Raw genomic sequence first — 26,134 nt, 5'->3', positions numbered from 1 at the left:
CACACACACACACACACACACACACACACACACACACACACACACACACACACACACACACAGAGAAGCGAAACTCATATGGTCCGATCCCCCCCCACCCCCGCCCGTAGGCTACGGACAATGCGACCACCGCCACAGAAAACATGATGTCCAAACTAATTTCAACAAAAACGTGGTTTAGCCTATCGTTCTACCGCCTGCCAACACAGAGTGAAGCCTCTCTTTCCCCAGAAGGAGATACAGTTGTTATATCTGGTGAGGTTTAGGTAGCCTATTAATAAACGCAGGTCCCTAATAAACGCCTGTTGATTTGAGCGATTTAAGCAAATAAACGCCCGGGCCTTTATTTGATGTTTTACGGTAGGCTACTTGAGTAAAAGTAAAAGTACTGCTATAAAAATCCACTCAAGTAAGAGTAAAAAGTAGCTCCGAGACCTCCGGCCAATCAGAGGCTCAAAGCAGGAGCAAAACTGCTTGAGCTCAGACTAGCACTGAGAAGATCACTGGGGTTCATAGAGACACCAGTTATGAGTGACAGTATGAAGACACTGTTGTTCATGATGTGTTTTATTGTTTCTGCAGGTGATCAGCACCTGGTGAAGATTGAAGCAGAGGATCCACCTGAGTTGACCTCTAGTCTGGATCAGGAGAACCCAGAGAGTCTACATGTTAAAGAAGAAAAGGAGGAACTATTGACCACTCCAGAGTTCCCCCACACTTCTGTTCATGTAAAGACTGAGGATGAGAAACCTCAGTCCCTACAACCTCATCAAAGACAAACTGAGGCAGAGCCTCCATCCAGCAGCTCAGCTGAACAGATAGAGGCCAATGAAGACGACTGTGGAGGATCTGAACCTGCCAGGAACTCAGATCAACATGAAGATCAACCATACGGATGATGACGTCTCAGAGTCATCCTCTGAGACTGATGACAATGATGATGACTGGAGAGAAACCAGAGCACCTGAGTCTGGTTTGAACAGTGAAGCTGTTCATGTAAGGTCCTATGTAAGCAATTTAGTCAAAGAGGTCATCTTAAAGGGCACATGAGGATCCACACAGGAGATAAACCATATGCCTGTTCTACCTGTGGTAAAACATTTGGTCAAAGATGGAATATTAAAGAACACATGAAAGTCCATACAGGAGAGAAACCATATGCCTGTCCTACCTGTGGTAAAACATTTGGTCAAAGATGGAATATTAAAGAACACATGAAAGTCCATACAGGAGAGAAACCATTTGAATGTCCTACCTGTGGGAAACATTTCAGACATCAAGGGAGTTTTAATTATCGCTTGAGACTCCACACACAGGAAAAAAACACTTAGTTGTGCTATTTGTGGAAAGGATTTACCCAGAAGAAAACTCTTTTGTTTCACACAAGAGTCCATTCAAAAGTGAAGCCATTTGGTTGCAGTGTTTGTGGGAAACATTTAGGAGCTGGAGAATTTGGCTGTACATGGATGCACATGAAATCTGTTGTTGTTGTAAGTTGTTCTGAATTGTATTTGAGATGTGTCCTGTTGAAGAATGTGAGGGAGTTGAGCATTAACCCTGTGGTACGAAGGGTTAACACATGGAGAGAGAGGAGCCAGGACATATAGAAAGATTTATGTACCCGTTTATGCTTTCATTTTAAAGCAGAAGTAAGCGGAATGTTTTTGTTAATATAAGTCTTAAATAGTTATATCTTCCGACAGCAATCACTTACATAGAGTGTTTGGTCCAAAACACGGGTCTGTCAGTCACTCTCTGCTGTAAGCCAAGGAGAAAACTTTCCTTGTATCCTACAACCTTTATCCAATGAGGAGAGAGAACGGCATAAAGGGGCGGTCCTCTCTGTGTGTGCAGCCAAGGGATGCGCGTGAATGTGGTGACGTAGGGACGACGAGGGCAGGGACTGCTAACTCCATCCACTGACAAGAAGTTAGCCAAAACGACCGGATCGCTTAATTCTTATGCTTTAATACACCACCAACAGGTTACATATGGGCGGCCATTTTATAGGCTACCAGCCCTGATGAAGGCCTGTGGCCGCAACGCCTTGGCTTGGTTTTAAAGCAGAACTATGCAAGTCGGCCGGAAATAGCTCGCTCCTTCGTTGGTTTCTCTTTTTTTCCCTCTCCGGAGCTCCCCCACAGTTCTGGGAGGCACGTCACTGTTTGGCCATGCTGCAATAGGCTTTTTCACCTTCCTACTCTTGAGTGCCTCAGTTCCCGCTACCATCTACACCACCAACAACTTTAGTGTTATTGTACTGAACAACATTTACATATTCTTAAAAAATATTATTTTTTACCCAGACAGTCAGAGTGTTATTCGTCAACCACCCATTAATACAATATCCACAGTTTTGGTTTATCAGCATGGCCTCAGACAATTGGATTTGTTAGAGGACTAATTAATCTGTCTAACCATATTACACCACGAGCCGATCGACCGAAAAAAATTACCGCTCGGTTGAATTGAAAACAGGTTCTTGTCTTAATTCCTTACCGGTTTTATTCTGAAAAGCACAGGCCGGAAGTGGTGTGTGTGTGTTTGCTGCTGTGCTGCTGAGTGTCTCCGGTCAGGGAGCTCCACAGTGAACCATGGTGGTTGGCTTGACATTGAGCCGCCGGCTGCTGCTGTATCGTCGGCCCGGCCTCCTGCAGAGCTGCAGCGTCAGTTCAGGAAGCTCCGCCACGGTGAGTTATTTAAAAACATAGTTGACTTAACAACAGGTTTTATGTTGAACCAGCGTGTTGTCCAGAGACAGCTAACACCGCTCCAAGGATTCATGTGATACAAGTGCAGACAGTGTTGTCTCCGGTTAGCCTTAAATAAACCAAATAAGATCGATAGTGATACAGCTGAGCTACAGGATCTCGGTCAGAAACCTCCAGTCAACCAAAGTGTTACCGAAAACATCAGCTGTATATTTTACATTAACACCAAGTAGGCTAACTGTAGTGCAACCGTGCTGTCCTCCTGACGTTAGCTCAGTCTTCAGCTGCACCTTCTAACTTCAGGGGTAATGTCACAGACTAGTAGTAGCTGTACAAGTAGCCACGGGGCTGTGAAGTTGACAAAATTATTATTATTATTAATCTTTATTGCAGACACAACAAGCGGTCCATATCAAAAAATATCATCACGTGTTTTCATATTGAACCATTTAGAGATATGATTCCCATAAGGACGGAAACATCTGTGTGAAGGTAACACTGAATGTAAACATGTTCTACAAAGGAAAGCTTTTAATTTGAAATTTAGTTGACTCAACAGCATCATTATCACATAGCTAATAGAGGTTAGTTTAGTTTACTGTGTGAACACAGCACCACATTTGGGTCCAACTGTTACCACTGAGCTGCAACAATGTTTAATTTAAATTCCAAATTAGTTTGTGTTGCCACAGATCTCAGGAACGTTTGATCTTTGGACTCTGTTGCATCTGGCATTTGTATTCTTTATGTAGCCTAACTGTCTTCTGTCTAAAAGACAAGTTAGAGTTTCTTACCAACTGCAGAAACCCTGTTGAAACATTCAGTTATCAGTGCATTAGATTCTTCAGAAATACTGTGGTTGTGCTTCAATGAACAATAGAAATCGCACACAATACACTGCATAGTCTCTGTTTTTCAGGCTCTGAGGTCCCTCCTCATAGACTGAAGGAAAAACTGCAGTAGTCCAACTTGGCCAAAAGATGGTGCTGACGTCAAAATAATAGTCCCAGTTATGAGGAGCCACCCTTTGGTTAAAGCAGAAGTAAGCGATCCGGTCATTTTGGCTAACTTCTTGTCAGCCGATGGAGTTAGCAGCCCCCGCCCTCGTTATGGATCTATTGGTCCTCGTCCCTATGTCACCACATTCATGCGCATCCCTTGGCTGCACACACAGCCCTTCATGCTGTTCTCTCTCCTCATTGGATAAAGGTTGTAGGATACAAGGAAAGTTTTCTCCTCGGCTTACAGCAGAGCCGAGTGACTGACAGACCCGTGTTTCAGACCAAACACTCTATATTTGCTGTCGGAAGAGATAACTATTTAAATACAGGCTCAGAGAGAACATGCACTCGCCCAGCTCGGGTCAGGCTGGATGTTTTGAGCCTGATCTGGCTGTGTGACAACCATATAATACAATATCATAACATAATGATACTTTGTAACATAGTTCTATGTCATGACACAGCCCAGTCTCTCTTGTTCAGAGGGAACTTGAGGATTTAATGTCAGGTAACACAATTGTTATTGAAAGGATCGCAAAGTTATTTAATAAAACATCCAATCACAGTCCTTCCTTCCTTCCTTCCTTCCTTCCTTCCTTCCTTCCTTCCTTCCTTCCTTCCTTCCTTCCTTCCTTCCTTCCTTCCTTCCTTCCTTCCTCCCTCCCTCCCTCCCTCTCTCTCTCTCTCTCTCTCTCTCTCTCTCTCTCTCTCTCTCTCTCTCTCTCTCTCTATCAAATTCAAATTCGCTTTATTGGCATGACAGTTAAAAGAACTATGTTGCCAAAACATTAGGAGTCAATGACACAATACAACTCATGAAATCAAATATAGAAATAAATAAAAAAGTATACCGGTACATAAAATTATTTACCCTATGCGCGTGTGTGTGTGTGTGTGTGCGTGCGTGTGCGTGCGTGTGTGCGTGCGTGTGTGTGCGTGTGTGTGTGTGTGTGTGTGTGTGTGTGTGTGTGTGTGTGTGTGTGTGTGTGTGTGTAAGTAAGATTGGGCATCATTAGACTGTTGCAAGTTGTTATATATAAAACATACACATATTGTTCTTAAATGATGACAGTAACAAATGATAATAAAAAATGACAACAATATTAAATGACATAAATAATTCTTCTGATCAGCATTCGTGTACTTTTCTAGTATCGTGGCAGAATGTTACATATTGTGCAGCTAATTTAGTAAATTGTCTAAATTATCTCTCTCTCTCTACACTTGGGCTTCAGCCTTTAGAGCATTTTAAACTGAGTGTGAAACTGTGAAAAATACTTTTTTGGGACTGTGTTTCTGTTTGAGTGGGAGAAAGATTTGGAGCCTCAGGGTATCAAACAAAAAAAAATTGCAGTGACATCTGGTGGTTCACCAAATACACAGCAGCCCCTCCAACCTGGAGTAAGAGTGCTACTGCCACAGTGGTTTTAGCTGTAATCTCTTGTGATGTGCCTGTGTCATTATCATATCAAGTCGATTAATACTCTAAAACTGTGAGCTATGATACTGTACATGTAGATGTGCAATACATAGCAGTGAGACAGTGAATAAATGCGTCGTCTTCTAAAAAGCCTGAATACTGTGGGCTGCATTCAAGCTGTTAAAGGCTCATAGTTGATTTTTATACACTCACATACTGTGACATGACAAGAGAAAAATGTTCACGATTTACATCACCTAATCCCTCACATTAGATCCATGTTAAACTGACAGATTAGAGATTTGAAGTAAGGTTGATGTGCTGTTCGCTCCAAATAAGGAAACAGAACACATCAGGGCCAGTGTTCAAGTCAAGTGTACAATTTAATGTTTTTATCTTTACCTCCCACTCTCCTGTGATGACTCACTGACTGTCCTTCACTGCGTGTGTGTGTGTGTGTGTGTGTGCGCGATCAGAGTGCTGTTGTGGACAGTGTGCTCTCTACATTCAGATCTATATGTGGTGAGGACGGTGTCTCATTGGGTGAAGCTGTAAGACAACAACATGGCAGAGATGAGTCTGTACACAGGTTAGTCTGCTGCACTCTGTGATATACTGTAGAAACACACTCATGGTGTCTAGTCAGACATTAAAGAAAAGGGAAATGGTGCCAATGGCTCAAGGACAGACAGACAGGATGAACCCGAAAAATATTTGGACAAAAAGCAGAACCAGATGACACAAACCATCATCAGTACTGTCTGTCCTGTCACTGACGAATCACAAGCTGGAGAATCAAAAATATGCATTATTGACAGGGGTTTAAAGGGATGTGTTGTGTGAGAGACAAAGCACCCACTCAAACAAACCAATATTAATTTAAAAGGATAAGATTCAACATTTTGGCAAATTGGCCCATTGCCATAATACCTATTGTGTTAGGAGCAGGTTTGTTACCTTTAATTGTTGGTGCATGCTGTTTTTAGATCGGCAGAGCAGAGTCGCAAGCTGCCCGGAGCTACACTACGGAGGCTAATATGATTTCTTGGTCTTCCTCATCAAACTCATCAAATACACAATCCAACAACTCCAAAACACTGTCATGGACAAGTTGTGACCCGCACATTCACCACGCTATGAGATAATAACGAGGTAAATTCATGCAAAACAGCTCATGTGTGTTCCCGTCTGGGGCAGTTTATCGGCAAGCAGTCTCTGCATTTGTCTCGAAAAACAACTCAGTCTCGTAATGTTGCGTTATTATCTCATAGCGTGGTGAATGTGCAGGTCACAACTTGTCCACCAGAGCGTTTTGGAGTTGTTGGATTGTGTAATTGATGAGTTTGATGAGGGAAACCAAGAAATCCCATGAACCTCTGTAGCGTAGCTCTGAGCAGCTCGCGGCTCTGCTCCGCCGTTTTAAAAATAGCTTGCACTGACAATTCAAGGTAATGAACCTACTCATAAGACTATAGGGATTATGGCAATGGGCCAATTTGCCAAAATGTTGAACTATCCCTTTAACTCTTCAAGTTCATGTACCATTGGTGCTACATATTTTCAACCCCCGAACTGTCGTATTCCTAAGTGCACCTACAAAATTCAGTGTATCATGTTGCAGCTGCAGGTCAGCAGAGTGAAACAGAAAGCTCACACATATATTTATACAACATCAGCGTCTCACTTGACACCTGAGCTACAGGATGTGCAGCATCCTGTGGCAGTAGATTTCTGGCCACTTGGGGCAGAAATAGGATGGGATGTTATATTATGAAATAGTGATAGAGAGCATTGTTTTCCTGCTGTCCAGATGTTGTCCCCCAGATGTGGTGGTGTTTCCTCATTGTGTGGAGGAGGTCAGTGCCCTGGCCAAGGTCTGCCACAACCACCGCATTCCCATCATTCCCTTTGGCACTGGGACTGGCCTGGAGGGAGGGGTCGGTGCAGTGAAGGTGAGAGACGGGAGGATGTGTGTTTGTGTGTGGTAAGAAGAGAGCACAAATAGTCTATCTTAACTCAACTCAACCCAACTAAATTTTTACATTGAAAATGTCTGATTACAATGTGTATGGTAATTGCAAATAACAGAAGTGGAACATCACGATTAACATGTGGACAGTTAAAAAAATTAAAGTATTCTTGTATTGCCTGTCTAGTTAGTTAGTTTTTATTTGCACATTATATAACCTGCATAAACAATGAAAATAGTAAAATTAAACATTGTGCAGGAGAGGTAGAAGCCAAAAAAGGCTTATAAAAATACCTCCCCTAAGTAAAAAAACAACAACAACAACAACAGCGGTGGTCTTCAGAGTAAAAAGATAATACAGAAATTCATAACATAAGAAATAGACAGACCATTGGTAAATTATTCATATAAATCAAAAACAGGAGAGGCCCAAGAATGGAACCTTGAGGTACGCCACAACGTAGCTTAGCTCTACTTGAATTATACATTTTTATAGAAACATATTGTTCCCTATCCTTCATGTAATCACTTAACCATTTGAGAGCAATATCATGAAACCCATATTTCTGTCTACATGTTTCTTCCCTCTGCTCTCAGGGTGGCGTGTGCTTCAGTCTGAGGAACATGGACCAGGTCCTGGATCTCCACCAGGAGGACTTTGACGTGACGGTGGAGCCCGGTGTGACTCGGATGACCCTTAACGCCTACCTGCGAGACACCGGCCTGTGGTTTCCTGTAGGTCAGTCACACTGTCCCCTAGCTTTCATATTTTTCAAGAGCACAGTGGATAAACTTGAGAAAACATTTTTTATTTGTAAATGGCCACGGAACAATTTACTAAACTAAATTATAAATAACAAACCAACATTGTCATCACACATAACCTAATGTTGTTCGGCCTTACAGGGTAATTTGATCACTCACTGGAAACACACTGTTGTCACTAGACTTAACAGTTAGTTTGGATGATCCTCCAGTATAACCAGCAGATGCCACAAAACTATATTCAGGTTTTAACACAACTCATACATCAGTGTCCTGTCAGTTTGTAGTGGATGAATGGAAAAGTGTGTTTACAGGCTGGAGGGTAGGACTCTATTTTCATGTGCCTTTCATCTGTGCAGAAAGTTGAATTTAGTCTTTGCGGCTATACAATTTTAAATTTCAGATTTTCCCTGGATGTTTTCTCACTTTAATCTTGCAAATTGTTTGCAGTGGTTCAAAGGGTGGGATGGTCTAGTTTCATATTATTGAAAACATGTTGTGGGTAAAATTGAAAAGGAACATTTCAAATGTGATTGGCCCTGACGTTTGGAGTCTGATAGTTTAGCACAATATTTCTATTGTGAAGTTATTTTACTAAAATGGAAAAACAGTATATGTTGACATCAAAGTTAAATCATATAACTCGATACATGTGTCAAAGTGACATGAAGATGAAGAGCAGGAGGGTAGGTGAGGGGCAGTCTACAGTCTGGAGTGGAGATGTGTTGATGGATTATGTGGAGAGTGTGAGGACAGAGGGGAACAAAGACAGATGAGGTAAAGAGAGTAATGAAGGAAGGGTTGGCTGGGAGAGAGGCTTAAAGGTTGAACTGTATAGAGGCTGATGCCAACTGGCTTCCAGCAGCAGGTGGACGCACTGATACACTGAAGCTGCAGCTCCTCCATCATACAGTATAGGCTGATCACCCCAGAGTCACAGTGGGAAAAGTGAAGTGGTGTGGCTGGTTTTCCCTGAACACTAGGTAAGTATGTAAGTATGATGATGAGGTGTTTGATCTAGCCTTATATACTCTCCTGCTGTTGAGTGCTCTTCATAGGACGTCCGTTGTGTGTTTTGTTTAGGCTGTATAATGTGTATAGTTTAGTTTTAGCTCTGAATATCTCTTTAAAAAAAAAAAACATTTATGTTGATTTTTTGTAGAGACCCACACGGAAAGAACCTATAGGTTTTAATAAAGGTTTGAATATATGTGACATACATAAAATTGGCCGTACAGTGCGTACACATATATGCTAATATATATGCACAGATAAACTGCATAGGTTTCATATATGCACATATCCTCATGAGGATATATAGGATATATATATATATATATATATATATATATACGCATATATGAAACCTATATGCAGTTTATCTGTGCATATATATTAGCATATATGCACCATATGTGTATATATGAAAATGGCCAATTGTCACATATAGTCAAACCTATATTAAAACCTATAGGTTATTTCCGTGTGGGGAAGTAAAATATTTTTGTTTTTTCTGGTTTAATAAATGCTTTGACTCTAGTGCTGATAAATGTTTGATGGACTACTAAGCTGTTGATTTCTTTCTCAGTGTCTCTGTCATCTCAATTTATTTTTCCAGCCTGAGGTTATTCCTCCCCTTGTTACTGCTTTTGCTGTTGCAGAAGGTTGCACGCTGACGTGTGTTGTGTGTTGTGTTGTCGTCGTCTACCAGAGAGGGTGTCCACACTTGTTCAAAGCAGTCGAGAATTTCTGTGTCTCTGAGTAGTGCCTTTTTAACAGAGGGTTAGCAGATGCTCTCAGTAGGTAGTGTGATGCTCACTCACGCATGGTAAATGGTAATTATGGTCTGATAGTAGGAGTCATTTCTATTATGTGGACTGTGCATTTGCTTCACGTTGTCAAATCCATTGCTTGGCAGGTTTTGTTTGAGCATAGCTGTTGCTTTATATAATCTGAAATAAATTGACAGGGTGGATTATGAGCTTGGTTAAAATCAGCTGCTATGAAACATTTTAATGGTAATAAATCATTTCCACATTAGTTTTACCTCATATATGTCAGTGTTTTACCAGTGTCTTGTGTAGCAGGAGTGTTGCTATGTACATACCTGTCAAACCAACCATATGAAGGGTTGGCCTTTTATAATAAGAAACAACATTGATGTTCCACTGTTGTAATAAATAATGTGAGACAAGATCGGCCAATGTGAACATGTCAGGCTGAATGAGTGAAGTGAAGAGAAATGGCTATTCAGTGATTACCAGCTAGAGATGTTTGCTTTGATAGATTGTTGTATCCACCCTGTGCACTCCCTGATGTCCACAAGGTGTGTGATGCAGTGTTTCTCTGCACCCTGGCCAGTCATGTATGCCCACAGCATGTGGATATATTTCACTCCTCCATTTCCCTGTTGCTCAGTCACAACATGAAAAAATTAAATTTTATAAGATACATCTCTTCCATTCAGGCGTCCACTAAGGATGTGAAACTGTTCAGGTTTTTTTCCCTCAAAGACGATTCTGTCATCTTACCGAGATGTCAGTCGTTAATGTAGAGTGTGTTTTCCACTGGCTTGAGTGGAGTAAACTGATACTGAAGCAGACATTTTCTGTATATTTCTACATCGTATCTGTTTCATTTAGTGATGTACACTATATTGCTGTGCTGTTTCCATCAGATCCTGGAGCTGATGCGTCTCTGTGTGGTATGGCTGCCACCAGTGCGTCTGGTACTAATGCAGTGCGTTATGGGACGATGAGGGAGAACGTGATGAACCTGGAGGTGGTGCTGGCCGACGGGACCATCATACACACAGCTGGGAAAGGCCGACGCCCCAGGTAACCTCACTCAGTATTCTGCTACTACACGTCGTGTAAACAGATGTACACACATGTTCATTTCCATAAGCAATCATTACCTCAGGCATCTTTACGCTTGTCAATCATGCCTTATGTCAACCTTCAGGAAGACTTCAGCAGGCTACAACCTGACAAACCTGTTTGTGGGTTCGGAGGGCACCCTGGGGATCATCACCAAGACGACGCTGCGCCTGTACGGCGTCCCAGAGGCCATGGTGTCAGCTGTCTGCTCTTTCCCCTCCGTCCAGGATGCTGTAGACAGCACCGTGCAGATCCTCCAGGCCGGAGTGCCCATCGCTCGCATCGGTGAGGAGACGATGCTTCACAATAGATACAGTACAGCACTTCCACATGACAGTCAGTGAATCTCACTGTATGTTATCAATCTAGGTGTGAGCTGTTGGTTGCTGACCTTGGTCACAAGTGGCACCGTGTCATGATAAATGACCGCCCTGAACTACATGTGCATGTAGTTTGGTCCCTTGACTGAACTTTTGCAAATACACAGCTCAGTGAAGATAGACAGTGAAGATGATTTTTTATTTTCTGCCACAAGATCAAAAAGGTTTGATCAACCATTCAGTGTTAATCAGTGACGACATTAATGAAACATAAAAGATCTAACATTATCTACTTAATGCTTCCTGTCTAAAAAAATGTTCAAAGAAAGAGAATATTCTTTTAAAAGTTATTTTAGTCACTGATGAAAGCATATGATTTAATATTTATGTTGATTATACAGTATATGTGTTCACATCTCCCTTTTTTCATATGTATTTTCAGTTTTTGCATTAAAAGATTAGATTGGAAATAGAAAAAAAGGAAACATCTGAAACACCAAAAGTCCTAATATCACAGAAACATTTTACAGCTGGTGTAAATGTTTCAATACAAAGAAAATATAACAAAGTGCAGTTACAAGCTTTCACTGTAAGACAGTCTGCTTGTAGGGGAGATTCAGAGGCAAGAACATGCTGCTAGATGCGCAGAGCAGAGCTTGTGGATGAGTTAGGAAAGTGTGAAAAAGAAAGAAAAAGAAACATAGCCAGAGGGAAGTGTGGAGCATGGAGGCAGGAGGCAGGAGGGATCTTGGGGGTTGAAAGTACAGCTTTACCTTTTTGTGCAGGTGTAGCTTTACTTCATCTCATTTTGTCAGTCAGTGTGTAAAACAAGCCCAGGGTGATACCAAGTGCTGAAGTGTCTGTCAGCAACAACTGAGGGTGGGCGTCACTGATGAGAACTCACTGGATGCAAAAATTAAGTTTGTTTAGGTGTGTCCTATGTCAAGTGCTTGATTGTGAACTCTGAAAGAGGAATAACAATAACTTTGTTATTCCTCTTTACTCCTAACAACATCTGAAATTGAATTAAACTGAGTTAGATACATAAAAAATAGGGGAAATCAAAAAATAAATATTACATATAAGGTGAAGAAGGTTACAGTATGTGTAGCCTCACTGTTTGTAACTTAGGTAATGGACTGTCAACACCAATGATAACTGGACTTTCAGAAGAGAATCTACTCAATCACATATTTACCAAACAAGTTGATTTGTCCACATGAGACTCTGTCATTGGAAACAGGCAGCACATGGGAAAAAATACGCCACAGCTAATAAACTTGCTTACATAAAAATGGATGCTAATTATTGCTATGTCAACATCAGTTTTATATTTGGTTATGTAAAAAAAAAAAAAAAAACATCTTATGTATGAATTTTACAAAAAAAAGAAAATAAGGGGCCCCACAATAAAATAGCTACAGAGAGGTGGAGGGAGGGAAGATGAACAAGTCAAAACAAGGAAGAGATGAGCCTTTATTGATTCCTCAGAGAGAAGACTATCCTGCAGCAGCAGCAGGATAAAAATATCCAGCAGAGAGAGAGAGAGAGAAAATCAAGTGAACAATGAAAATAGATCAATATCAGATATTGAAAACTGGGAAAAATGTTTGACCATTAAGCAAAAGCTAACAAAAGCCAGAAGAATGACCTATTAAATGTCTGTGTGTGTCTGTGTTTGTGTTACCCAGAGTTCCTGGATGATGTGATGATCGATGCGTGCAACAGGTTCAGTGGGCTCTCGTATCCTGTGACCCCGACTCTGTTCCTGGAGTTCCACGGCACTGAGCGAAGCCTTGAAGAGCAAGTCAGCACAACTGGTGTGTGATAAACAATTTACAAATAATCACCTCTCTAACAACGGAGCTGACACAATGTCAGGTGAAAATGAAATTGATACAAGGATGCATTATTTGGGTTTTTATTGTTTTGTAGGGTTATTTTGAAGAGGAAGAAATTGACATTTCTGAGCCTCAGTCTACATCAGATGACATAGACAAAAAAAACAGACAAAACTGGAAATTTTTCATCTAAACATTTCATTAATTCATTTTCTTTAATTCAATACTCAAGTCTGCTTCAGCAGCAAATATTTTTCATGCTTAGCTCACACTTGGATTTGGACCTGCAGTTTATCCCATTCTTCTTAGCAGATCCTTCCAAGCTCCATTAAACTGGATTGAGCTGCCGTCTTCAGGTTTCTTCACAGATGATCTATGGGATGTAGGTCCAGACTCACGCTGAGCCATTTAATGTTGTGCTAAAAGGTGAAGTGAGGCTCTTCTTGCCTCAGGTCAGGGTTAGAGACTCAGTTTGGCTCGACTGCCAGCTTAAAGAAGAGTTCTGCTAGTTCCGAATTTCTTATATTTTACAATGAATGAGATGCTTCAGAAGACCAAATTCACAAGTGGATTTATTACCTTGATCTATGTGTGATCACAGTTTTATCCTTGGACTTAATGGCTTGTGTTTGTGTGTGTACAGAGGACATCACTCACAGTAACAGAGGGGCCGATTTTCAGTGGGCTCGAGATACAGAGACAAGGAACCAGCTGTGGAAAGCTCGTCATGACGCCTGGTACGCTGCTCTGGCCCTCAGACCTGGCTGCAAGGTACAGGAAGTCAACTTCCAAATATTCCATAGGGATAAAACTGTGCTATCACCATGACAGTGCTCCCTCCGGTAACTGCTGGAGGTGTGACCAACAACGGGCGGTTCATCGCTTCATCTGGCTGAGTGATAAGAGCTGAGCCCTGTTGTGTCACTATCACCAGTCAGACGCACTGAAATGTTTAAATCCAATTTAATGGTATAAAGTGGCCATTTGATCCTGTTTCAGTTCTTTGACCTTCTTTTCAAGTTGTGTTTGTGTCTGTGTGTACAGGCCTATGCTACAGATGTGTGTGTCCCCTTGTCTCGATTGCCTCAAATCATTGTGGAGACAAAAGAGGACCTGATTGAGAACAGACTTACAGGTGAGCATGCAGCTGTTCACTGACTTGACTCAGTGTCAGTGATGTTAATGAGGCTTGATGTGATTCATTGAGCGTATATTATCTCTGCTCTTGTTAACCCATGAATAGTTCATAATCAGATAATCAGATTACAATCAAATGCTACTGTATGATTGCAGACTGATCACAGTCATTCACAGTGCAAGATGAATAAGGCCAATTATATGAAGTTGTTTATAAGTAAGAATATATTTCAAACCTTTACATTCACCTTTTTTGATTGTGCTTTGTCTCTCCCCTGAAAAGCCTTTCCCCACTGGGTCATTTCTTTCTTCTTCTTTTTTTATAAAGACATTACCAAACAAGTAAAGCTACTTTTACATTTAACATGAGTGACAAAAGGCATGGCCAAGCCTGGAACAGAGGCCATCATAAGTAGTAAAACAAAGAAGAATAAGAAGAGTAATTTCAGATTGTATTATACATTTTGAATTCCCTGTATTATAAATAAAATTGTAAGAAAAAAGAAAGGGGGTGGGTGGGTTGGGGTTAATAAGTATCGGAGAAAAAAGTCTATCCAGCAGCCATTAGTTCTCACTATCGAGGTGAGATGTTGCCTCAGAGCAGAAAATCACAGTTACAGCAACAATTTAGAGAAGAGGCATAAAAAAAGAGAAGAGGCATAAAAAAGGAACATGGGTTTAAAAAAAGATGCTACTCAGAAACAAAGTTTTTTTTTAAACTGCAACCTTGGAGGCTGAAAAATAAACCTAGTGAAGAGGTTACTAAAAACTGCACCCATTCGACTGCCCTCAAAATAGACTCCGATGTTAAAATGTCCAACAGAGATGAACATGTTTACAACCCGGTTCTGGCTCAGTGGTGACGGTGGAGCAGCTGAGCTTCAAGACTGCTCTTCATATGTCATGTATATCCTTGTATACAGCAATAATAGGATAGGATAACTTTGATTCATTGAACTTGATTAAAAAGCAGCTTGATAGAAGCTGGAAATCAAGTGTAAAATTAGTCACAAGTTTTTAACATGCGCAAATCATAGACACACCTGCATTTGCTATAGGACCAAGCCTGATGAACATGTTCTTTATTTTTCCCAGTGGCAGTGACAAGTCATTGAACTCGGTCCAGTTTTTCTTTTTCTGGAGACAGTGCACTTAACCGTGGGTGATACTGTACATGTCAAAAGACCCACACCTTTTGTTTGCTTTTTTAACATATTTTGGTCGGCTTTTATGAAAGGATAGTCAGAGAGAGACAGGAAATGGGGAGACAGAGAGGGGGATGACGTAGCAAAGAGCCGAACCGGGCCGGCTGCAGCGAGGACTATAGCCTCTGTATATGGGGCGCCTGCTCAACCCAGTGAGCTATACAATGCCCCACCTGTTTTCTGTGTAAGGTCCTACACCCTGGTGGTGTCTGGAAGCACATTTGTCCTCCAGAAAAGCAGCAGTTTTATGACATTGACTCCCTGAGCACATCTGCTGAGTGCAAAGTGACGGTTTGGTGGATGTGTGCTGCCTGAAATCGTCAAGTGTAACAGAAAAGGAGGGAGGTGTCTGAGGAAAAAAGAGGCACATGTACACAGAGACAACAGCTGCTTGAAATCTTCATACAGGAACGAAGATTAAAAATGCTCAATGCTGCAACTTTCTTAGGTCGATGAGTTTCTCCACCAATCATTTTGACTTGAGCTTCAGACCACAGTGAAAAACACTTTACATAATTAATAGCAGTAAAAGAGCCTGAGGTGATGTCTTTGAATTTCTTAAGTAATTTAAGTAACAACAGCGATATTATGTCTCACCTCACCATTATAGACCAGTGTCATATACTATATGTATAAATGTATTTGTCATAGTCTTTGTCAGTAGAGGTCTGATCAAGATGAGAGACGGGTGTTTGGACAGGAAGTGGATCTTGTAATAAAGGGAATAAGACAGATAACGTTGCTTCACTTAGATCAGGGGTGTCAAACTCATTTTAGTTCAGGGGCTACAAACAGCAGAATTAGATCTCAAGTGGGCCGGACCAGTAAAATAATAGCATGATAACCTATAAATAAAAAGAACCTTTAATTTTATATATATCATATTATGAACAACCTGACATGCATTGATAAAAATATGTGCAATTTCAAATTTTCACACTTTGCAAATTAATCCTGAGGGCCGGGTTGGACCCTCTGCCGGGCCAGTTTTGGCCCACGGACCGCATGTTTGACACCCCTGACTTAGGTAGAAATACTGTCTGTGCAACACTGCTCTGAGTCAAATAATTAAAAGCATTAAAAAAACTTAAGCTAATAAATACAGGATTTTAATTCAAGTCACAAGATTTACTCAAACTGATGAAAGAATAGTTGCAAAGTTAGTAATGTCTTTTAACCAGGGCTGTTTACCAGAACTATACCCACTAGTTTTATTGCTTATGTATGATCATTTTGTTTGAATTTGTTAATTAGTGTTTCATAAGTTAAATGGCTTCATCCCGATTGGGTTAGGGGTTACAGTAGTGTCAGGGGCTGACGCCAACCCTCAGTAAAAATGAATCCTGTATGTTTTCCAGAGTGTACTATCTATCTACCCACAGGTCCCATAGCTGGTCATGTAGGTGATGGTAACTTTCACTGTCTGATGGTGGTGGACACCAACGATCCAGAGGAGCAGCACAGTGTCCACATGTTCACTGAGAGACTAGCCAGGTAACACCCACCCCCCTTCTCTACTGACACTATTCACATCCTCACAAACCCATTGATTAACAGACACAGCTTTGGGCTTCGTTAAATTTTGTGATTTACTTTCAGTTCAGGACCATTGTTATATGTCTCCATAGTTAAGATAAACACAGGAACATAGGAACTTATTTGATGGAAGTCCAGTGTGTTAACCTGAATTTCTTGATTATAACAACTGTAATTGATTTTTTTTTTTAGCTCATTTGCATGTTTAAAGGTGCAGGGAATGTTCAGCCCAGGTACTGTAGACGAACAACTTCTCCGTCTCTCTTCTGCACTTTTCTCCTCTCCCTAATTCTTCTCACACTTTGCCAAATCCTTTTCATTCTGCTCGTCTACCTTCAGAAGAATTCACCTGTCCCTTGACATCTCTCTCTCACCTTCTCTCTGACTTGGTATTGACTAATCTGTAAGTGCAGGATTTAAAAATGAGTCTTTGTGACTGTGGTACGGTCCAAAATCTATTTTGTAAGGCTGTGAAAGCAGCTGGCTGTATCAGGGTCAGTTGTAGATCCTAAAGGCCTATGGCCTAGTGGGCAATAGATTTGACTCCTCAGGAAGATAAACATGGATTTTATACTGTAATACATAATAAATAAAAGAAAAATGAGCCTTTAAGCAGCTTTTAGAGGGTTTCTCCAGACATGTTTAAAAAATACTGCCATTTGTATTCTTTTGAACAAGGTTTTCTCACATAAACACAGATTTTTTTCATTTATTTATTTGTTTTTTTAATAAATCTGGATCTGGCCTTGAGCCCCACCCACCATCTGCTGGTTCCAGGTGAAAGAGCAGAGAGCATCAAGATGGTTAGAGAAGGAAACATCAGAGAGACTTAGACCCAGACTCAGAGGAGGAATCTGTTGAGAACAGTTTGTGGAGGTTGACTGTCCAAACAGACTGTAGATCAGGTTTTACAGCTGTTTTTTAGGATCCTATGGTCGGATAAATTGGTGAATTTCATTTGTAAAAGTTAGAATTTCATCATAAAAGAAGCTTAGAAAGTTGCTATTTCCAGCTTCGCTATTAGATCCATGGGCTAAGTCTCAGTTAGTGACAGTCAGAGGGTTTTTCATCCATCAACCTATAGGAATTTGCATTAACTTACTTCATTTCAGGAAATGTGGAAATTGTTGTCTCTGAAAAGACCTGTTCCCTGTGACATTTTTCAGTTTGCAAGTCAAGTCAGGTCATTTATTTGATAGAGCCAAATCACAACAGCAGTTATCTCAGGGCTCTTTTCAATAGTGCAGGTCTAGACCGTAGTCTATAATATTGATCACAGAGACCCAACAACTCTCACCATCAGCAAACACTCTGCAACAGTGGGGAGGAAAAACTTCCAGAAATCTTGAGCAGTCGGGGTCCGTCTTTATAGACCTAAACTTGTTCCACTGTGTGCCAATTCTGCTGGCATCTCAATAGAAACCACAGGGCTAACCTTTTACTGGTAGTGTACTTTATTGTCATGGGGGGTTAAAAAGTACACTGCTGTAACCACTCACTGAAAATGGTTCCTGTGAGACGTTACATTGGAATAAATTTGAAGTTTAGATCTAGTTACAAATTGTTTTCTTTGATATCCGTGGCACCAGTTTTTGTTCTTTTGCTGAGTGTAGTGAAAACTACTGTGACATCATGAACATGTTAATGTCAGAGGCTGCTTACAACACTGAATAAACAATATGCAGTGACGTGATGTGGTCTGTTCTCCCTGTAGACGAGCTCTGGCCATGGACGGCACATGTACGGGGGAGCACGGAGTGGGTTTAGGGAAGAGAGCGTTGCTGTGTGAGGAGATGGGACCCATGGTTATCCAGGTCATGCAGGGTCTGAAGGAGGCCCTCGACCCATGTAACTTGATGAATCCTGGGAAAATCCTACAACCAAGGGGACTATAAACACTAATCATGGAAAACGTGTCCCCTGCTGGCTTGATCAGAGACTGTCACAGTTAAATTAAATTATATTTTTATTTAGTATTTTGCACATACTGTAGAAATGTTCATGTTAAAACAGGAAATCAGGATGAGTCTCAATAAGGAGGAATCAGTCAAAAATGAAGACCACCAGGAAATCACTGGGAAGACACTGTTATTTAACGTGGTGCTGTGATTGTACAAAAGTCTGCGATGATTTCATCAGTGTTACCTTTTCTGCTCTCTGGTGGGTTGATGCTTTGTTTTACAGGGTGATATATATACTGTATATATGTGTGTTTATGAATCAGGAAAATTAGGAATGTCTTGTTTGATCGGACCAGCCTGTGGGTTAATCAACTAATTCAAATGATCTTATTTAATAGTAAAAAAAAAGGTGTTTATGCACTGGTTCCACGTGTTCTACTGAATGTGTTTATTACTGCCTTATTTTTATAGAAAACTGACAGAGCAACAAAAGATATCATGAAAGTACAACATATGTGTGCGTATAACCTGTCTCATGTTGGTGTTTGAAGGAAGTGCTGGTTCAGACTCGATGGTAATTCCCAACCTGTGTGTGTGTGTGCGTGTGTGCAGGTAGACCAACGAATGATTTACAAAACAGTTAAATTTTGCTCCAACAAATATAATTGGAAAAAATTGAAACGCAAAATAATGTTTTTAAATATTTAATAAAATAAAAATGATCTTTAAAAACTGTCAAACTCCTTTTTAACTCATTTATATGGACCTGCATCTTGAGTATCAACTTTAAAAAGAAGAATTTCCTGTATCTTGAGTCAGTCATAAATCTACAAAGTCATTGAGTTGCTCATAGCAATATCCCTCTCTTCAATTAAGAATTTGACCAGTTATCTTTGTCAGGTGGAGCGACCTTTCATCATTTTATCACATCATCATCAACATCTCTAACATCCATGTTGGGGAGGTTTTAACAGGGCATGTGTCCTTTTTTCCACTGATTTTGAATCAGCATGCAGCAGGATATCTCTGAGATTACATCATCTTCAATTGATTATTAATGGTTCTTTCACACCCACATGTTGGTGAATCTGATGGTAATGTACCGTATACCTGTGTTTTTGGAGCCCGTGACAGTTTTGGGCTTGTGATGTGTTAAATGCGATGATGTATGTGTTTTCCCGCAAAGGATTATTTTTGCAACAATCCATGTCTTGATTTATGTATGGCCACATGATAAACTTCCTCCACATGATCAGATTGATTACACCGTTTCCCCAGCACACAGCAGGATCACTATCTGTTTATATCTTTTTGTAGAGACTGTTTAAAATTCCTCTTGCTAAGGTCCAGAGAAGCCAAATGTAGGGTGATCAATACGTTGTGATTCTAAGGAAGAGCAGTGTGCAGGATATTCTTCCTTTCAAGACTGAAGTGACACTTTCCAACACAACTGCACTTGAGACATTTAGATGTGTGAATATCTTGGCTGAGGAAAACACCAGGGTGTCAAACTGTAGAGCTGGGTAATAAGAGGAAGAATAAAAAGGAAAGAATCATGAGACAGATGGTGAATGGACACATGATGGTTCGTTCTCCAGGCTAGCTGTTTCCCCTCTTGACTAGAAAACAAATGTGTGTAATTTGCAGAATCATTCACTTTTTCTTTTAGCGGTTTGGTTAAATGTTCCCGTCTCCACTATTTAACGACAATTAAACAAGCAATGAATGCACCAGTCGCCTGTAGACCTGTGTAGATCCAATGAGTATATTTTCAGCTATGCACTCATATTGAAACAGAATGAAATGTCATGAGTTGCACAGTCAGCAGTCCACTTTTAAAACAGTGTTCACAAACCTTCCCCAGCTTCCTGAACTACTCAGAGTGTTTGTTCTTGGCATCGACTGCACCAGAGCTCAGACAGCTGAAGGTGACACAGCAGTGTATTGTGACACTTGAGTAATATGAAGAAGTGTATCTTGGCATCAGAGGGCAGCAGCACGTTACAGGAGTTTTACTGCTCTGTAGCAGTGAATGCTGCTGGATGGTTGTCAGGCTTTTGTTGTGAATTGCATTGGAGGATAACATAAAAAGCTATTAATTTGTTTCCAACTCTTTAGGCCCATAGGTATTATTGTCACATCTCACTTCAACTGAACTGAATGAAGACTGAAATAAACAATAGACATGACCACTGAGGTGCAGTAAAGTATCTATTTAATTCTTAATCACAGCAGTAGATGCTTTATTTCATTATTCAAGATCTTCCAGGTCCTTTAATCATCAGTATACAGAGAGTTTGAGTTGATTGCACTCCACTGAACGTAATTACAGGATTTAAAATAATTTCCATGTATTGGTTTCAGTTGTTAACAACTGTGCTTTCATTGACCCACTTATCAGCCCTGTAGCTTCCACTGAGGACATCGAGGTCATGGCCTCACTCTTCAGTATTTCAATGAGTTTAAGAGGATTAACGACTTTATAATATACAAAAGTGAAAATATTAAATGGAGTAGTTACAGACCTGTCAGTCCTGTGAGGTCAAAGGTCAACCATAGTAAATAATAGAACTCATTAGCAAAATGAACAAATGTAAAATTTAACCTTTTCTCAGACAGAGACTGCATGCATCCGAACAATTCATGTTACTGTATTGTATTGTATTGTGTGTGTGTGTGAGGCTGAGGAGCAGAGGGGGAACCATTTATAGGCCTGCTGTCATTATAGCAGGATAGATTAATACCTATTGATGTGAGAGTTTCCCTTATTGGGCAATGAAACCGAGGAGACTGTACGAGACTGACTGTGTGTTATTGTAAAGAAACAAAGAGCCAAAGAGAATGAAACCAACCTAATTACACAGACACACACAGGCAGAGGATTAGACCAAGTAATCCTAAACAAAATATGTGAGAGCCAATAATCCCAATAATTTAACATATGGCTGAAAAATCTGTGCGTAACTTGGTAATGACAATAATGATCCTTCAGCCGTTTAGATCACAGTCAAAACCCTGCTACCTGCTGAAAAGCCATTCTAAATGTTACTACTATTTAGTATGCATAAAGTGGAAAGTATATAAGACCTCTGTGGGACCTTTGGTGTGGAAAATGCACTGAAGCCATAAATCTGAACCAATCCTATGTCAACAGCTGTCGCATGTGGATCCTAAAATACTTTTCAGAAGACACAGAGCTCTCAGACAATTTGTCAGGGTTGAGTGAAGGCTGAGTCCAGTACAAAAACACACTTAAGGACAGAGTCTGCAGTGGTGCACTGTGAATTTGAAAAGGAACATTTATTAATGTGGGTAAACACATTTCTGTACAAGATATTCTTATAATAAGTCTGAATTATAATAAAATCTAAAAGTACTGCAAAATGATATTACATAACTTAATTTGTCAAGTACACCATATAATGAAACATGACTGAGTTCATAGTGCCACTGGTGTATTGAGATGTCTTCTAAAATAATTATTGTTGCTTAGTCTTTGATCTGTATCACAAATTATATAAAAAAAAAAACAAAGAAACAAGAAAAGACCATGTTGCACCTGGTCATTCCCTCAGCTGCTCAGGTAACACTTAAGACAGAGGCTACTGCAGAGCTGACTGATAAACTCTTCCAATCGGCATCCATCACAAATGTGGAATAAATAATATGAAACCATGACTTCAAAAAAAATCCAAATCTGAATAATTTCAACTTTATCAAGTCCATGCTTGGAAACACATCACCTGAGATGTCCTTATTTATTGTTGATTGGCTGAGCATTCAGACAATTTCCGAACATCCCCTCCTTGATTGCTTGTCCATGGTGAACACACCCTGCTCACTGACATGTTCAGTAACTAGTAATCCTGACCAGTTAGTGTATTTGTAAAGAATGTGCAGCTGTGTGAGGGATGGTTTTCCCCTGCTGTCTGTGGACAATGACCTAATACAGTGTCCTTGTGACTGTCTGAATAAAACAATGAATTGCTCTTACTGGAATCAATAAAGTTTTCTGAAGTCTGATCAGTCTCTGGAACTCTCCTCATATACTGTAGCTCCTGACCACTTGGCCTCTAATCAGGCTCCAGCTGAAGTTTCTAAAGTTTAATAATTTGGTTTCTTGTGCTTGTTGAGGTCAGTTTCTTACTATGTGGAGAAAGTTAAAGTGTTTACACTTCTTCTCTGACTAACTTTATGAGTTAATTGGAAATCAGAGGTGTGCTCACTCCTGTTGGCACCTGCTTGTCATCGTCCATCCAGTTGCAGCTGGGTCAGATCAGATGCAGTCCTTGTAGGGGAGATAACAGAGTGATAGTGCACAGGGGTTCACTCGGTTCTGTTTTATACTGTAGGTGTCTCCTCCCAGCACTGTTTCCCGTCTTGTCTGTGTTTATGATCCGAGCTTGCGCACTGAGCGTCTCCATTGTCTGGCCCGTAGCAGCAGCGGCAACAGCAGCAGCAGCAGCAGCACGAGCGGCGGCGGCGGCGGCAGCGGCGAAGCGGAGAGGACCGGAGCACCGATGTGAGCGCAAGGGAGCGACATCAGTGTGACCCCCAGTTTCCGGGGGAAAAGCGCAGGTTGGAGCCGTCGGAGCAGCCACACGGCGTGGACGGCGACGTCATTTGATTTTTTTTTTTTTAGTGTGTCACACAGACAGACCGTGGTGTTTGGCGGTCAGACAGACAGCAACAGTTGTCACGATGTCTGAGATCAGATGAGGCCAGAGCAGCGGAATGAACATTGCGGCGCTGTTGTGATCCGGGCCGGGGGGGTTAAACGTGTTGCTGCCGCGTCCTCGCCTGCAATGATCCAACCGTCTTAATCACCTGGGACGGCGCAGGGAGTGTGGCGTAGGCTACATCTGTTTTGTCAGTCGGGGCTTTCGCCGCGTCGTCCTGCTCGTCAGCCATCCCCCGGTTGTTGTGTCGAGGTTGTGTGTGTGTGTGTGCGCGCGTGTGTGTGTGTGTGTGTCTGCGGCTGAGGTGAATCCAGACGTCAGGGCGGCTCATGTTCCGCTCAGCAGGGAAACGGGCTGTTGCGTCTGCAGAGAGTCAGAGCTGACGAGCCCGCGGAGACACGCACGGAGAGACAGGCAGCCACAAGGCCGAGAGACAGACGAGGGGAGGGGGCCTGTTTCGGCTCTCTCGACCCTTTGCGGATCGAGCCGAGCCCCCTCCTGATTCCACCCAGAACCCCCACCCATTTGTCTCCCGCTTTGGATGGGGGGAAAGCAGAGCACGGCGGGGCGGCCCCGGGGTGCTTTTCCCGGTGTCTCTACGGATGACAGCGCGGTGCCACCCTCGGCCCACTTCGGCCACTACCGGCCGAGCGGCACCATGGGCCTGCGGAGCCGCTCGGTGAGCTCCGTGGCCGGGATGGGCATTGATCACAGTCCCGCCGTGCCCTTCGGCTTCTATACCCCCAGAGGGACGGACCCGGATCGAGCCGGAGGGGGGTCAGGGGGCACTACCGCCGCCCCCCACGGTACCGGTTACCAGGACACTGGGGGCGGAGGGCACCACACGGACGGGGTGCTGTATTTGGGTTCCCGGGGGTCGCTGGCTGACACCTTGCCCCTGCACATCGCGCCCCGCTGGTTCAGCGCGCACAGCGGTAAGTGGCGGTCCAGACACACACACACACACACACACACACACACACACACACACACACACACACACACACACACACACACACACACACACACACACACACACACACACACACACACACAGAGAGAGAAGTATTAATCATCAGAGAAAAGCATGAATCAAATGCATCATTCCCACACACGGACATCCCACCTCCAATCACGCACACCTTGTTTACCTGTAGGTGGGAATGACACCAATGCGGTGCCATTACATTACATTTCACCACTAAACAGGGACGTTGAGCCCAGCCTGAGGATGCATTGAGGAGGAGGCAGACAGGACACAGAAAAGGCAGCGTTGGGCTTTATAGAAATAAGCAGAGCTGTGCGTAAAAACAGTATGTTTCCCTCAGGCTGTGACCCTGTGCGGGCTGAGGAGGGTGAAATGCTCGGTAACAGCAGAAACCAGATGTCACCTTCTCCACACTTGATAGTTGACATTTTTCTGCAGGAAAATGTCTGGAATTGGAAAATATTGATTCCTGCAGCTTCAGTTAAATACAATCTAAGTACTTTCAATGATCTGTTTTACACTCACGTGAAATGATTGTTAATAGCTTATTTTATCAATTGAGAGACACATTGTGCTCCATGTTTGTGTGTGTGGTGGTGGTGGTGGGGGGCATTGGATGTGGTGAACACAACAGTGGCAGGGTGTGCTTCGTCTGACTGTCACCGCTGCACCGTCTGCATAGGTCATTCCTTGTGTGACATGACAGTAATAAGCCTGTTGCCAAATCTGGCTGAGTCAATTAGCTCTGCGATTAGAGAGGAGGAGGGGGAGGGGGGAGGGAGAGATGGAAGAAGGTGAGGGAGGGAGCATGAGAGGAAGGCAGGGACAGGCTGGAGAGAAGGATTTAGGAGGATGCCTGAGGAGTGATGATGATGATGATGATGATGATTCTGTGGGTGAGTGATAAGATAAGATCTACTTTACAATCCACATGGGGAAACTGTAGACGTGTTATACCATCATGTAGCCTACATGCAAACTCCTACATCATTCTGCACACAGACGCACATACTGTATATGTAGACACACCTAAACAAACCACATGGCCGCAGCTGGTTTCCTTCCACTTGCATGTAAACACATACACGTCCTCAAGGAAGATTAGACACACACACTCCTCGCTCACACACACATCAGGCTCAGCCAGGTCCCCAGGCTCTCATTACCAAAGCCCTGACTGGCTCACAGCAGTAGAAGTTGGACATCAACATCTTGGCTGCTTTTCCTTGCCTACATTACCCAGTGACTCTGATGTGCTTACATATCAGTGGGAGGAGATAACAGGGTTGAAGGGGGTGGGTGGGGTGGGGGGGTACAGGTGCAGGTGTCACAAATAGAGGATGAAGATCTTTAATCAAAACACAGGAAACACCGGTTTAGGTTCAGGATCCATTAAGATGCTTGATTCAAAGACGTTGTAGGAAAAGTTCAGCATATTTTGCAGATGTTCAACCTCTGGGTGACCATCGTATGGGCGTGGTCATCAGCCCGCTTGTTAAAAGGTGAGGCTAGCAGCAGCTACACTGTAGAACAACAACAACAAGGCTAGCAAAAAGAGGCCTGTGCTTTAAAGGAGTTGGAGGAGATTGATGCTGCACACCTCGGCCTCAGGCAGGACCACATTAAAAAGACTGACAGCCCATCAAGATGACTGGCAAGAGCCGGGCTGAGATCTGGACTGTGTGAGGGGGAAAGGGCAGGACTGACAATACTGTTGTCTGCGAGAGAAGCCTCAGCTTCAGACTCTCCTTCTCTCAGTGAGCAGATGCGGGTGGAAGCAGA

The 26,134-nt window shown here is 42.2% G+C and overlaps 2 protein-coding genes across 2 annotated transcripts in view; both read left to right on the top strand.

The window, feature by feature from the left end:
• The first annotated feature begins 2,568 nt into the window (after positions 1–2,568).
• ldhd (lactate dehydrogenase D) lies at positions 2,569–21,977 on the top strand. The gene is made up of 11 exons (XM_083974308.1): positions 2,569–2,690; positions 5,609–5,721; positions 6,943–7,084; positions 7,699–7,840; positions 10,544–10,703; positions 10,831–11,030; positions 12,757–12,885; positions 13,550–13,677; positions 13,951–14,041; positions 16,631–16,742; positions 18,499–21,977. The coding sequence occupies exons 1-11, from the start codon at positions 2,595–2,597 to the stop codon at positions 18,677–18,679; spliced, it is 1,494 nt and encodes a 497-aa protein (XP_083830434.1). The 5' UTR covers positions 2,569–2,594; the 3' UTR covers positions 18,680–21,977.
• A 6-nt stretch (positions 21,978–21,983) lies between these two features.
• The window catches only part of znrf1 (zinc and ring finger 1), a 52,896-nt gene continuing 48,745 nt past the window's right edge, over positions 21,984–26,134 (top strand). Inside the window, exons 1-2 of the mRNA XM_083974307.1 lie at positions 21,984–22,033; positions 22,124–24,299. Of these exons, the coding sequence (XP_083830433.1) occupies positions 23,906–24,299 (394 nt within the window). The 5' untranslated portion in view covers positions 21,984–22,033; positions 22,124–23,905. The remainder of the gene's footprint in view (positions 22,034–22,123; positions 24,300–26,134) is intronic.

Source organism: Trachurus trachurus (assembly GCF_905171665.1).
Source record: "Trachurus trachurus genome assembly, chromosome: 6".
NCBI lineage: Eukaryota > Metazoa > Chordata > Actinopteri > Carangiformes > Carangidae > Trachurus > Trachurus trachurus.
Note: the sequence above shows the minus strand (reverse complement) of the source record. Positions and strands in the feature narration are given on the sequence as shown.